This window comes from Lepisosteus platostomus, chromosome 22, assembly GCF_059453375.1.
Source record: "Lepisosteus platostomus isolate fLepPlt1 chromosome 22, fLepPlt1.hap1, whole genome shotgun sequence".
NCBI classification, from domain to species: domain Eukaryota; kingdom Metazoa; phylum Chordata; class Actinopteri; order Semionotiformes; family Lepisosteidae; genus Lepisosteus; species Lepisosteus platostomus.
Genome location: NC_142632.1, coordinates 12457205 through 12472244, shown reverse-complemented (window position 1 = coordinate 12472244; position 15040 = coordinate 12457205). Strand labels below are relative to the sequence as shown.

General features: G+C 37.6%; 1 protein-coding gene across 17 annotated transcripts in view; it reads left to right on the top strand.

Moving 5' to 3' along the window:
* The first annotated feature begins 380 nt into the window (after positions 1 to 380).
* The window catches only part of LOC148643501 (uncharacterized), a 68058-nt gene continuing 53398 nt past the window's right edge, over positions 381 to 15040 (top strand). For 9 of the 17 annotated variants that reach the window (XM_088616216.1, XM_088616215.1, XM_088616208.1 and 6 more), the window contains exons 1-4: positions 382 to 684; positions 13851 to 13889; positions 14382 to 14423; positions 14834 to 14905. In XM_088616216.1, the coding sequence (XP_088472342.1) occupies positions 609 to 684; positions 13851 to 13889; positions 14382 to 14423; positions 14834 to 14905 (229 nt within the window). In that variant the 5' untranslated portion in view covers positions 382 to 608. Of the gene's footprint in view, positions 685 to 13850; positions 13890 to 14381; positions 14424 to 14833; positions 14906 to 15040 lie in introns of all 17 variants that reach the window. The other 8 variants (XM_088616213.1, XM_088616211.1, XM_088616204.1 and 5 more) reach the window with 3 other exon arrangements.

The following is a 15040-nucleotide window of genomic DNA, read 5'->3' as shown; positions in this document are numbered from 1 at the left end:
CGCGTGAACATGAAAACGTCTGTATTTTAAATTAAATTAAGCGCACAGCCTCCCAGGGAGGGTGGTGGTTGGTCAAAGTCTGGTTGTCAAGTCTTTAGTCTCTTGAAGTCCACATGACTACATTCTGGGTAATGCATTGTGTTTCAAACATACTGCAATTCTGTTGGCTAAAATAGGAAGGCAGACTGGAAAAGAAAAAAAATGTAATTGCCTTATCTGGCTTGTTTAGTTTCCCTTTTCTTTTACTTAAAAAAAATAAGCCCTCTCAGAATCCATGCAAGTATCTGGCAGACGGCAAAGTTCCTTTTGGATGGGGAGGGGGAGTGGAAGGGGGGTGGGAATGAGGGGGGGTGGGGGGGGTCTTTCACTCTTCTTGGCAGTGAGCTCCGAGCTTTTGGCAGGAGTGACCAGAATAAAAACAGCAACACCAGACATAGGGGGGAAAAAAGTGAAATGATCCATTGAACTACGAGTCTTTGCCCTTTCTTAATTACGTAGTGTCCAGTATCTTTTCTGTGGGTTTTTTTTTCAAGACCGGGTAAGTGGTAATTAGCTTGCCGGGGATAAAACCAGCAGATTGAGAGAGGTCTCGGGCATTTTGAAGCGAGATGGCTAGCAGGAAGATTGTATCACTCCTTCAAGGATTCCTCCTCTTCGCTCTGCATCAACCCTCACTTCAAGGAGGTAGGTGAACATTTGTAATTCTATACCCCACGGCAATCAGTAACAGCTTCTCGACAGCACACTTGTCTTAAGGTAGAGCATCTTCACCCTGCAGTGTTATACAGCATGCCAGTGCTCTTCTGATTTATCTGATTTATTTTGTGATTGCCAGTTTCAAAATCTTTCACATGTCGCCGCTGAAACCTCATTGCAGTGTTATTCTGAGATTCAGGAGCAGCGCACGCAGAAGCTAAATTCTGCTGCTTTGCTGATGCACCCCCTTTCAGTTAATAATGTTTAATCTTTGCTGAGGGTTCCTCGTTCCCACTAGATTCACAAACAGGATCAAAGAGGCTCTTTTTGCAGTTTGCTTTGCAAAAACATTTAACGTTGTTCTCACTGACGTTCTCTTGCTTTCCAACTGAACTGTTGTTGCTTTACTATATACTGATCATTCTGCACTGGAATTTAAAACTGGAATTTATTTTCATACAAATTAAATATGAATGTGTAAATGTCATACTTTTGCACAATTTAAAACAGGTTTTGTCTTCAGTTTCTTTCTAATTTGAAGAGTATGTTGTTGATTAATATAAGATGTTTTTGGTTTTAGGAATAAAAACATTCTCCTTTGAAAGTGAACTTATACAGTATGTTGCTTGTTATTTTGTGCATGTAGTAGATACAGACTTGTTTCTGTAATGTATAATTGTTAATTACAAAATTATAACATGGGAAAAAGTGTACCAATAAGCATACATGTATATACTGTAAATAGTTCCAGATATAGATCCATTTTCTTAGATGTATTGATTTACGTATAGCATCCAGTATGATAGTGTTCACAGAATGTTCACATCTTCCAATTTTTTCTCAGTTAAGAAAAGACAGATTAAAGTAAAATTATATTTTAGGAAAACATTCACATACAAGATCTAGAGGCGCATGTGTTGTATATAAAATTATGTATAAAGCAAATGTCAGTTTTTTCAGAAATATGTACGTTAGCTATCCTGAGTTACATAGCAGATGTACTTTGGTTTATAATGACAAAGTCCTATTATAATGATCAACATTATGGTAATCTTGAATTTCTCAATAAGAAGTAACAGGAAATGATGTTATACTGTATTTACAGCCCAAATGTAAACAGAGCTTTTAAGTTAGAGCAAGCCATTATAGATGTTAGTTGCCATGCTGAGTTCTTTCGGAAATGTAAATCTCTTTTGGCTCTACTATAAAGGCAAAAAGCTGAGAAAGAATAGTTTGGAAAGTTTCAAAGAATTACAGATCTGTTGTTCATTGTATCTGTAACTAATTTGTTGCAGTTAAAAAATGTTTAATCTGATATTCTGTCAGTGGATGAATACAGTCACAGAAAAAGAGTTTGTCCAGCTACCATATTTATGGTGTCAGACTGATCTTTATTCACATTTTCAGGTGTCTTTAACTTTCCGGTATAGGAAAACACCTTTGGTGTATAAGACTATCTTTAAGACACTTTCCCCCATATAGAATGCCCTCTGTTTTTTCAAACAGAAAAGAAAATACAGTTATACCCAAAAGGAAAGAATAGCTACTGTAAATTTCTTTGCTGTCAGTTGTTTATACCTACAATTTCCCTTTGTTAGGGACTTTCAAAGATGTTATAGTTACAGTACAAATCAACAGGACTTTTATAATAGTGGACATGTAGCGTGGTTTCAAATGCTTTCCCTTAACTAGTTCCTTCTTACTACTGGAGGGAATTTTGCAGGTTTACATTTTACTGTTTGCATAGTTAATGTTCTAAGAACAAGTTGCACTCGGTTTATTGGAAGTCAGTTGGTGGTTTTTGCTTTGGATACTTTTTGTTGTTTTTTAAGCTTATATTCCATGTCTCGACCTTTGTTTTAGCTGACCCCAATCCAGAGTCTCACACAGTACACAGTTTTTTATTAGTATGTACTGCATTAAGAAAAAAACACAGATACTTTACTGCAACAGGTATCTATATCAAGTAATGTTTTTACTTTGAAAAGGAAACCACATTCAATTGCATAACATTTTCAAAAGAATAAAATAGTTATTTGGCATTGCATACTTGGTTGGACCGGCCAAGTGAGGCGTAAAGATAATGTCTATCTTTCTATTTGACCAGAGATATTGAAGGATTCTTGAATTTGGCAGTTTTGAGTTGGCAGACTTGGTTAAGAGACAGTCTAACTTATGTACAATAAAACAGTCAGGGACATAATATTAATAATGCAAAAAGAATTAGTTGCTATCACTTAATTAACTTCATCTCTGTATAGCCTATTCTCACTCCCTTGGCACCCAGCATGCTCGGCTCATTATTAGGCTGTATATCATTTTCAGCAGTGCTGCTTTCAGAGGCTGGTCACTCATCTCGGAACAAAAAGGCATTCAAAATGGCTTACGCCAAGTAGAAAATGAAAAATTTGAAGTTTAGGCGGGTTTCTCTCACCTGGTTGGAGCTGGCAAACTATGTAGTAGAGTTGCTTTTGTGTTTCTGAGTTGCTGGAAAGCCTGTAAGTGGTCTATTACTTGTTATGGTTTAGCTGTAATTGCGCGGCTCACACTGGGTTGGATTCAAGCGTCCTACAGTGAGGCAAACAAAAATTCACTAGGAATGACAACACCCAAGATTAAAGAGTCATGAAAGGATCATGGAGCGAAATTTTGGTTTAACCCTCTTGGCTGGGGGCTGACCTCCCAGCCACAGGACAAGGAGGCCAGGACCCTCAAGCAGGGTGACCGAGGGGTAGCAGCAGAGGTGGAGGTGGGATGCAAGAGACAAGCAAGAGAGAGAGATAGGAATCTCGTAGGTATTAATAGTGTCTGGGAGAGGAATGGATGGCAGGAGGACGATTGCTAATTACTGACGGCTGAGTCTGAATGAACTTGGTTGTTGTCATCCCTCCCGAACAATATAAACTCCATTTTGTGGCGAGCTTATCCAGGGGTAGGGAAGACAGTAAGTGCAGAAGTGGTGAAAAACACAGCTAGGCAGCCACTGCTGGAGGGTGCATCCAGTCAAATTACCCATAATGACTTTCAGGTGGAGAGTGGCTTTTCCAGGTCCCCTTGCAAGGTATTTTGCATTATTCTTTACTTCTGGGCAAGCATCAGTGGGTCTGAAATTAGCAATGCGGTGATTGCAGAGGTCTGGAGACCTGACATGGGGTTGCAACAGTGTTTACCACTAACAAAGAAAATACTGCAAAGAAAGCGTGCTGCGCCTGTCTTTCTCTCACCTTTCCTTCTTCCTCTTTGTCCCCTTTTCCCCCTTTTGGATGTGAGTCACAGAGTTCTTCAGACCTAATTGGGATCCATGTAATGCTGGTTCTGGCAAGCATTGTTCAGAGTGATTTATTTACTGACTTTGAATAATTTCTCCTGCAACCTTGCCTCCTGTTAGATATCTGTTTCACAGCTGTTTGTGTCCCGGCATTTTCCTGATTGTGTCAAGCAGATTTAGAGAGGAATTATGGCAGCCATACATTCTAGTCTGCCTGCAGAACCAAGGACTACTTTGTCCTTTTATAGTAGCAGGAGTGTTTCATTTAAAATATCTTAATTTTTGCAGCTGCTATGGACTTATTGTAGAATTTGAATGTCCTCACAGAACAGAAAAAAGGGTATTGAATATTTCATACTTTACAGAAAGGCTATAAACTGACATACAGGTATTTCAAATGACAAATCGTGTTAAACAAGGCTTTTCCACAAGGTTGGGATTATGTGTCCTTAAGAGAGAGACTGGAGGATTTGATCTGGTCTATCAGAATTAATCTTTATTTTTAAGGAGTAAGCAGTTATTTCACCCTACATTTGACGTACACCTGCTTTCTGGACCGTATGGTGTACACTGAATGGATCCAGAAAGGTAAATCAGAGGTAAAGGGTGACAGTAGAAAGATGCAGACAAAAGCCTCTATTGTTTGGCCAAATAAAGTTACTGGAATGTCTTAAGATACTGCAGAATGTCAGTGGTGCACAATGTTTTACTTTGATCTCAGACAGAAGAAATATTCCAGTGATGCCATTCATCTTCATCTTCACATTTCACAAGTTCCAAAATCATCTCCATGTGCTCTTGTATGGCAGAGAGATAACTGCAGATGCACAACACAGCTGGTCTTAGACACTCAGAGATATAGCCAATTGCTATCAAGCCACATCATCACTATACTGTATGTGCCTATATTGTGCTTCATTTGGGTGTATTTATGAGTCCCTGAAATGAACCTGAAATGCTGTTTACTGATTTGTTCCATAACATGCTTTAGAAGGGGGGTACCTCACTCAGATGCTTTGGAAGTAGACAGATGATATAGTATGTAATTTATCTCCATATGTCATTCACTCAACATTTCAATGCAGATGTTTTGTATTCAGCGTTGCACAAACAAATGATGTCTGCCAAGTTCATAAAGACAAGAACTGGGGCAGGGGAGAATAAATATAATCAGAATCATCTGATAAATTCCTGCAAAGCTAGCTGCGTGTGGTTTGCTTCAGTCAACATTTGATGAATTTCATCGAAGATGAAACATTAAAATCGCTTTGCAAATCGTGCTGTTTAAAAATTGTTCCCTGGTAGCATTAACTGTCTGATGAAACCTGAAGAAATTGATCCTTGAAATAGTTTTAGATGGCGTGTATTGTATCTGTTCCAATATCAAGCCAAAATAATATTACTTAGAATTGGAAAAGGGATTCCAATTTCTACTATTTCATTTTTTGTGGTTGTTTTTGTTCCTGTGATCTTTGCTGGTCAAATACAGTAGTACTTATGTCTAATACCTGTAAATCAAGACACAGTCCAAACTGGAGCCACATCATATCATGGTTGTTTACATGGAGTACTGACAACAACAGCAACTTACAGTTCACAAGCAGAAATCCGATTAGATTTTTTCAGATCTAGAATTCAAATTTATTTTTGGTCATGTACCCACCTGAACTGAACACTCCAATTGTGTTTTTCACACTTCTCGGGCTCACAGCGACAATCCCCTCAACCTGTGAACAGGACGGGGGTGGGGGGTGGGTGGATGGGGCTTGTGGGAAGTGTAGTCAGACTCATCTGACCCGCCCACTCTTGAACCAATCATCTGTTAACATGTCACAGGCAGCACCGCCCTACATGAGAGGTTTAGCACTGATTGGAGGAGATGTGTGTCCCTCACCTGCTCCACTATGACCCCGGAAGCACCTGGGGGGCCACAGAGGCCATTGTGTCCCAAGAGAGAGTCTTGGGTGCCTGCTTGGAGAGTCTTGGTCCCAATAGGATAATGGCATGACCCAGGCTTGAACCCATGATTCTTGGAGCGTAGAGTACAATGAGCTCAACCTGTCTGCTGAGCCATTTGGCAACCCCCAAATAAATGACACTTTATTTAATGAACCCTAATTTCTGCTTGGTATATTTTAGGGCTCAAAGTTACAATTTAGCGGTATGTCAGTTTATAATTAATGACTCCTGTGTTATGAAGTTTTCCATCTGCTGCCTCAAGACTTTAGAAATGTTATACACCATTATTTACCCTGTCAGTGATATTTTGTTACCTAATCTGGTGTGAATCAGCCTAGATCATCAATTTTGATAAATAGTGACTCTGACAATACGTTTTGGGTTTGTTATGTCTGTGCAGAACGTTTTCTTGTGCCAGACAGTGATACTTGGCTTTATTTTTGATCTTGTTCTGTCACTGAACTATTGATTTCAGAAATGTTTAAACTCCTTTCAAGCACATCAACATAAGAGTTTTCTTTATCTTTCCAGACGATTCGTAACAGCTGCTGGCAAGGTTGAGCTTCATTCTGAGATCAAACAGTTTATAAACTGAACTTTTTTTTTTAGGAGTTTATAAAATAAGCTAGGAGAGAAGACACCTGTCTTATTGATATTAAGAGCCAACTATTTTGGCTGGGATTTGGGATCAATACTCACACACTTAAATGAATATATACGTAGTGTACCTTTAATACCAACCAGACAGTGCTTGACTGCTCAGTTTTCATCTGGATTGCAGTAGGCTGGCATTGACACTTGAAATATCTGTATGGAAACAGCATGAATAGACTTTGAGAATTAACCTGCACCAAAAACACCCAAGGTGATGCTATAGCCTTTCTTCCCTAATCCATTGCTTTAACCACCTAGACATCAGTACAGCATAAATGTCCAGATATATGAACTCTGTAGTATTCTATGGAGTAATTTAGTGTATTATCCTCCCAAAAAGGAAAATCCAGTAGCCAGTGAAGCTACCCTGAAGTAACCTGTTATTTAAATAAAGTAACCTATTGTTAGGAGGGAGTCTTCTAGGTGAACTTTCATAGAGGCTGTGTTAAGTTCTATAAAGTAGGCGGTTCTTACTGATATTTTGGAATTTTACATTCACACATCCCTTCTTACAAACAGTGTTTCTCCAGTGGGGTTTTGTTATCCTTAGTACCACACGGATTAGGCTCAGTCTACGTCTTCTCTTGACAGGTCTTTGGAAAGCTAGGCCTGCAGAGACTCACGCACTGCACACCCGTTGAGCTTCAGCTCAGCTCTCGTGCTGCAAAGACTTCCATATAGTTGGCAGATCAGCTGAAAAGCAAGTTTATTTGAAATTCATTGCTCAGCCTCATTAGAAATGAGAGACCTATTAGCAGATTTGTCATTTTAATCTGAAGCATCTCTGGCGTCCTAGGCTGGAAGTCAGAAGTGAGAAATGATTTGTTCACAACCATAAACTGCCAATTATGCAGTATGCCTTAGCACCTCTGCTGTATGTACTTTGTGCAAGAGCCATAAGTTACTTTCTGTATAAGACCAACTAAATATTTATAAATGGATGAAATTCCTTCATTCAATGAGTACATGTTTAAAATAAATGTAGCAAGTCTCGTGCTATGACTTCCTTTTAGTCACATGCCCATCTGACCTTTTTATGTTCACGGCATTTTAAAAATTCCCTAAGCTCCTTATTTATTCATTAGAATGTACTTCTTTGGTCTGTGGTCTCGGAGTAACTAGATGCCAAAAATGAATCTATTTAATTGGCCAGTATGACTGCAGGCTGAGTATGCCAAAGATTATCTCTCTCAATGGGCTTTTAGTTCCACCAAATCTGAAAAGCACCTGACACAAGAGTAACTGTGGAGAGCCAGAATGTTGTTGTTTTTTATTTCTTTTGACTTGAAATTAGAAATCATATAGGACAGGTCCTTAATTTCAGGAAATGTGGTGGATTTCTTGGCACTGGTCTGTAGCACCTCCAGCTCTCTCAAAATGTGTCCAGGGAAGATTACAGCACCATTGAGTCCTATTGATCAGCATTGCTGTAAAACCTTAACAGCTATGGAGAAAAACTTTTCAAACTTTCAGTTTTAATCATCACACTGTATTTCTCTTAGACTTGCAACACCCATGATATACTACTAAAACAAGAATTTTTAATCATTTATTTTACACAGAACACATTGATCTACTTATGTTCAAACTGATGTTTTCAAAGTTTCAGGAAAAGAGGAAACAGCGAAGTTGAAAATGATCCCAAGCGAATATTAAGACACTTAAATAGTTCAAGATATATATCTTCGAAAGCAGTATTTCTGTGCAGGAATGATATAAACTAATCACATACTGTAAATGAAACTAATAATATTACATTATATGAATAGTTAAAGGACATACTATATGTATTTGTTAAAATTCAGGAAAATATTAGATTACTTTACATCTGTATAAAGTACATTAGTAGTGCATCTTAATTATATTATGTATTTTAGGGCCTAGTTTGTTTATTAAGCACATTCTTTATTTAAAAAATGTATCATTGTAGATAGATCGTGCAGCTTACATTTTATAGTAATATATTAACAGTAGTACTAATATGTATAAAAAATGTAGTAATTTTAAGGTTTCGGGCCACAGCTGTTGGTAAGAAAGCCAGATACCAGCCATGCCATGAAAAAAGATGGGAATATACTTTCATATACAGTAATTCCATCTGTATGAATCCCATTTCTGTTTCCTGCTGGTACCATACTGCAAATTCATCTGTAGAGTCTCTGGACTGTTAAAACTCCTGTTAAAAGGAATTTATTATAATTATATAATTATAATTCTCTTCCTATTAGGCAAATTCAAAATGCAGCAGGTGTCAGTTTATGGAATCCATTTCCACCATTTTTAGCAACTAAACTTAGGTATAACAATTCTAACAGTAGTTTCAAGAAAACGTTTAGGAGATATTCCACAATGAAATAACAACAATTATTTTCTCTTATTATTGTTTGTGTCGGGAGCTTGGAGCAGATGAATTGTATTTGTCAAAAGAATTAACCTGTAATGTGTGTGTATGTGAACAGAGCAGGCTCTGTTTACAAAGCCTTCCTGTTGTGGGAATGTGGATCGGATTATTTGCTTTTCTTTTTATTCAAGATATTCAAGTGCCCTTTTACAAACACTGCATTCCTTCTGCCAAGACCTTCAGCAGAGTAAGATAAATGCTGCTCAGATGAGAGCAGGATTCAAACTCCATCGTTCTTTTTTAACCAGGGGTGGCTCTGTCTCGTGTTTATTTGACTTGGCATATTTGACATTCAGGTTTTCTGTGCCGCAGATGTTGTTCAGTGGATCCAACAGGGTTGGGAGTGCTGGGAAGGGTTGTTCGAGTTGTGGTCGTCCACCACCTTGTGCTAATGCTGTAAAGTACAGCTCCATGTATCACCTTTGCTCACAGTGCAAAGGTGGAACATAGAGGATCCATGAAGGGTCAGGTCCTTCTGTCTTCTCCAGTTTGAATCGTGAGTGGCCAATATTTTGTTACTACCAACAACAAAATAACTTGGGAGTAAAAGAAGAAATGGCTTCGTTAAAGAAGAAGAAACGGCCAGTATTTAATGCCAGTTTCACTGACCAATAAAAAAAGTTGGAAAATAAAAGGAATATAAAGGTTTATAAACGAGCTTGCAGGAACTAACAGTCTCCTTTACCTTCTCTGACATTGAAAAGTCTTCCTCAAAACAGTTCAAGGCAAGTTGTTTGATTTGGGTAACATCCAATGCATCAGTGTAATATCAGATAGTTTTAAATGGTTAGTTTCCAGAAGAATTCTTCCACACAGTGATATAACCTTCTGGTATGGAGCTAAGGGAATCTATTAATTTCACGGGGTTGGGGGGTTACCTAAGAATTCTGCTTGATTGCTGTGGTTGGGGACCAGTGCCTGGAACTCAATGTACAAGAGCAGATGAAAGAAGGATTTGGGATTGATACAGTCATTAGATGAGCAATTATGGTCCGTCTCAAGAACAGAGTTAAGCACCACGACCTTATGTGCTTCCCTGAAGTGACCCCATTGCTCACAGTCGTTGGCTGTCCTTCAGATCCAGTGTTGCAATCCAGTGTGAACATGAGTTAACACAAGAAACAAGCAGAGAACGGTCTCACGTTGTGACTATTGATTTACTATTGGCCATGGACTACTACGTGATTGCAGTCCATATTTTGTTACCCCCATGTCTCGAAATGAAGCACTCTGGATACAGATTGTAAACAGGCTGAAGCAGAGAAATGGAACGAATCTGTTCCTGCAGGAAAACAAATAATAATAACATTAATAAGCTAAGGCTCCAAATTAAAGACTGTATCTTCTGAGCTAAGAAGATTAAAATGAAATAATGCAATAAACATAATCCATAAAAATATGTTTCCTTCCTAAAAATAACAAATGCTTAATGTGTCCTTGTACATTGTGTACCATTATGTGGTATTAACTTACGCCACATAATGAAGATAAGATATAAAGGTGCATTTATTAATACTACAAAGAAACAAGTAATAGGTTTATTCCATGCTGAAAAGAGAAGAAAGAAAACAACAGCCCACAGCTGAAACGTTGAGTTTTCTTTCTTCTCTTTTCAGCATGGAATAAACCTATTACTTGTTCCTTTGCAGCTTACACATGCTCATGCAGCTACCCAACTGAACTACTTTATTAAAACTATACCTTTCTTTAAATGCTGCATTTGTGCTGATTGTATCCTTACTGCGAGATATCACTTTAAAGTTAGAGAGGACAGTTTGGCACTGAATAAACTGGGGAAAAGCATGTTTGTGAAAAGCCCTCTCGACCAGGAGACAGGAAATCCTTGCTTTGATTCTGAGCTGAGCCACTAACCTACTGTACAGTATGAACCAGAGCCACCGTACCAACCCTGTGCATGCTTCTGCAGCTGCAGCGCTGGCAACATACATCATCTTCATTTGCTGCTGGGAGGGGTGCAGTCAGACAGGAGCTTCTCGATCTGATTATGTCGATTTACGGGTTTTGCAGTGCTTGTTTTGGCCTTGGAGCTGCTCTCCTTTCTCGTCTTATCCATTTCTCTGTGCAGCTGTGGAGTTTGTTTTTTCGCACCTGTCGCGCTGTAGTGGTGTCTACATTCAGAGCAAGACCAGACTTGAAGAACTGGTCACAAAATTGCAGTGAGTAGTTAGAATTCACCTAGTTTTGAACATTAAAGCACTCATGAAGTTTTAGTCAAATTCTAACACGACAAAAATTAAAGCAAAATGATATTTAACATGGGTATGGTAAATAGTGCATAGAGTTGTGTTATACTGTATACTGTAGTAACTTTCCACTTTATTAATACCGTCACTCTGGGGTCTTTCATTTTTCAACTGCTGAAGATTTAACAGAATATCATCAACACAACCTATAAAGAAGATATTTATGTTCTTTGGTATCTTTCAAGCATTATTTTTTAACACTACACCTGTAATATATGGCATTAAAGCATTTAAAAAATGTCCTAATTAAGGTAATGCATCAAGATTTTCTTAAACCTATTGATTAAAGAATATCCAAGTAAACAGAGTACAAATGCGTCAGATTTAACAGAGAAATTAGTTGTCATTTTATATCAAATTTAAAATAGCAGCAGGTTATAGTTAAAGCCAGAAAACTACATTTGACAAGCTGTAACAAGAGAAAAAATATTTAAAGAGAACAGACATTCAAAATTGGCCATTGTTAAATATTGAAATGTTCTTTTTTTTGTCTTATGTTCTGTTTGGGGAAAAAAATGTAAACAGAGAATGTCATAACAATGTATGACATGCTGCATTTCTGGGTCCTGAGATATGCGTGTGTTTCAGAAATTTCACATGGCAGACAATCCAGGATTTAATACTGCAGAGGCACGAGGCATGGAACTTAATATCACACAAGCCACACTCCACTTCCTATCATTATTTTGATTAAAACCAGCTCAAAACAATCTTGTTCAAGATCTGTTAGAGTAGGGGGGTCATTTGCTATTGAAACACCAGCTCACTACACTCTTAATATACCTCTTCCAAAGGACTCTGTTTTAGCTTGTTTTACACATTTGTGGAATAATAATTTTACACAATTGCACTCCAAAACCGTTAGAGAATTCTTGCTTTTATAATTCAGACACATTACTCCAACTGGTCAACTGCAGGGAAGTCTTAAAAAATACCAATTTTCGTATAAAAAGTGCCACCTCTCTCCTAGAGAAACTAGTTACACTAGTTAGTGTGAGGTTACACTCAGTGCACTCGCTCGGCCATCGTTTAATCGCAAATTATCTAATTCCTAAGGTAACACAAATGGAGAGTCTCTTGATATCCAAACCCCATGTGTTGCTGACAATGTGTTGGGGATGGGTTTCCTCTCCAATTATATTCCAGATTTCTTTACTGCAGTTGTTTCACAGCAAGCAGGTCACAGGTCTATTGAATACAGTACGTTCAGAATTTATTGAATACACTGAAGCAAAGTATATAGGAAGAGCTTCAGATTTGCTAGGCCCTGTTCTATATCGTTACTTTCAATTGTGTTTTGCATGCAAGCTCACTACCTTCTTCTTTTTCACTGCACATAGTATTGTTTCATTGCCATGTTTGTCCATGCAATTGAAGGACGTTTTTGACAGTATGTTGTTCCATGCAAAATATACACCACTGTCATCTCTCAGTTTTAGGCTCTTGTTACAACCTCTAGCTCATTATCTTTGAGTGTCTTTTGCAATGCAGTTATGAAGCTCTCCAACACCTTGCTGGTGCATGACAAGAGTCTCAGTGTTGTGCATGCAGATGTTTGGCAGAATGCTGAACTAGGGATAAGTAACAAGATGTCTTGGTTTCAGTGCAATTCTGCCTCTCTGTGGAACACCCAGAGGACTCAAGCACTCTGGTAGCTTAAAATTCAATGAAAAAGCAATTGATATGAATGCTGTAAACAGCTCTGTAGTCTTGGAGTTGACTGCAGTATCCAAGCTAAGTGCTGGTAGAAAGAAGAAATGCATTTACACCTCTTGCAGTATTAATGCACAATATATTTGCTGATTAGCATATATCGGCACTTGACATGTGGTTTTGATTAAATGGCCACACAACACATGTAGAGCCCATTTCCAACATCATAAAGGTTAGTGATGTGTAGTGGTGATGCGGGTAATAAAATCTCTTTAACATTATTTGATCCGTTTGCTCACACACCCCTGGGGAGTAATGAGCAGCTACAGAATGGCTAGAGTAGAGAGCATTCTTTTCCCCAGAATTTGTTAAATCTAAAAGAAGTCTAATTTTGCATATTCTAGCTGAGCTGTGCTAAATGTGTTCTCTTGACAAAGTCTAAGGTGGGAAAACAAACGCAGATTATTGTGATTTGTTGGTATTTATGTATTTATTTGCTTCTGTTTGTGATTATAACTTCCCTAAGCCATATATATTCAGATGCTACTTGGCCCCTCAAAATATACGGTGCAGTATACTGTATATATTCATCTTCTAATTGCAATGCTATTACTATAACCCTGCTACAGTACATTCTTGCAATGATTTGTATTAAAGATGATGTTACTTAGCCTCATTCAAGTAAAATGTTACCAGTAAATCATTATAGATATACTTATTTTTCTACATAATATACAAATGGTTGCATAATAAGATATTATTTAGTTTACATCTTCAGTACACATTTCCACAATTGTTGCGCTTTGCAAGAAAACAAATGATGAACACAGCATATATCCAATATTTTCATTCCGATTTCAAAACATTTTCTCAGATCATACAATAGGCATTTCTTTTAAGCTGACAAATATTATTGATTCAATAACAGTGAAGTGAGTGTTCTGCTATATTTCAGGTGTTTACTTACCAGCTGGAGTTGGTGGCCTATATCCAGGTAAGATCTTCATTGATGAATGAGACTAAAAATGACCATCATAACTTCTTCACACACACTACACATTACTATTTTTAACAACACAAACATTAATGCAACCGACAGCACAGGCACATGATTATTTGTTACTCAGAATCTGGGTATTTTCAGGTGTGTGTTTCATGTGTTTTATATAAACAATCGTGTATGTTTTCAAACTTGCCATGTAAGCCAATCTTTCTATTTGATGAATTTGTCAAGCAGTTGGGCATAAAAGGGCTTTTATATCTCTTTGTTTGCAAAGAGTCTCCTTGAAATCAAAACAAATACTAAAAACATAACATACGATGCTTGAATTCATAGCGAAACATTCAGGTTTCATCTTCTTGAATTTTGTTAACTCCACAAGGCTGGGATTAATTCCATATTTGAGAAAATACCTTTTCTAACAATTGGGCTGTCACTGATGCTGTTGATTTTGAATGGCTGATAATCTTCCGGTCTTTCTTACAGGAGCTGGGGGAGTACCAGGATATAAACCTGGAAAACCAGCAGGTGACTACATTTTCTTTTATTTCTGTTTCTTATTGTTATATATATATATCTTTATATCTCTTTATATACAGTATATATTTAACTGTTTTATATTAGAACCTGTTTTTAGGTGACAAGTTTTGTTTTAAGAAAATGATACAGTACATGCAGAGGGTCCTCAGAAAAAATGCATTTGTTGTTTATACAGTATCTGTCCTTTTCATAGGGGTGATTTATTTTAGAAAGATACCTGTCAACTACTCCTCAAGAAAAATATTTTCACAATCAGATATTAAAGAATGGAGTGATTCATGAAAGGGTTTTATTCAGTTGTTTTTCAAATAAGTGATCGATTCTCTGTTTTAAATGTAATAAAAATAATAATTTGAATCACCAGCAGAGATGTTAAATGATTTGATTTTTGACTGTAGCTCCCTTTGGGGCAGCTGGTCTGGGAGGAACTGGCCTGGGCCCTGCAGGAGTTGGGACTGGTGTCGGGACAGGTAGAGTTTTTCAGCTAACTCACTTCTAATATTTACTTATATTATTTACAGTGTACAGTATATTTTTTTTTTTTTAATATACGAGCATAAGAAAGGTTACAAATGAAAGCTGTCCCTTCCACTTATTTTGCTCAT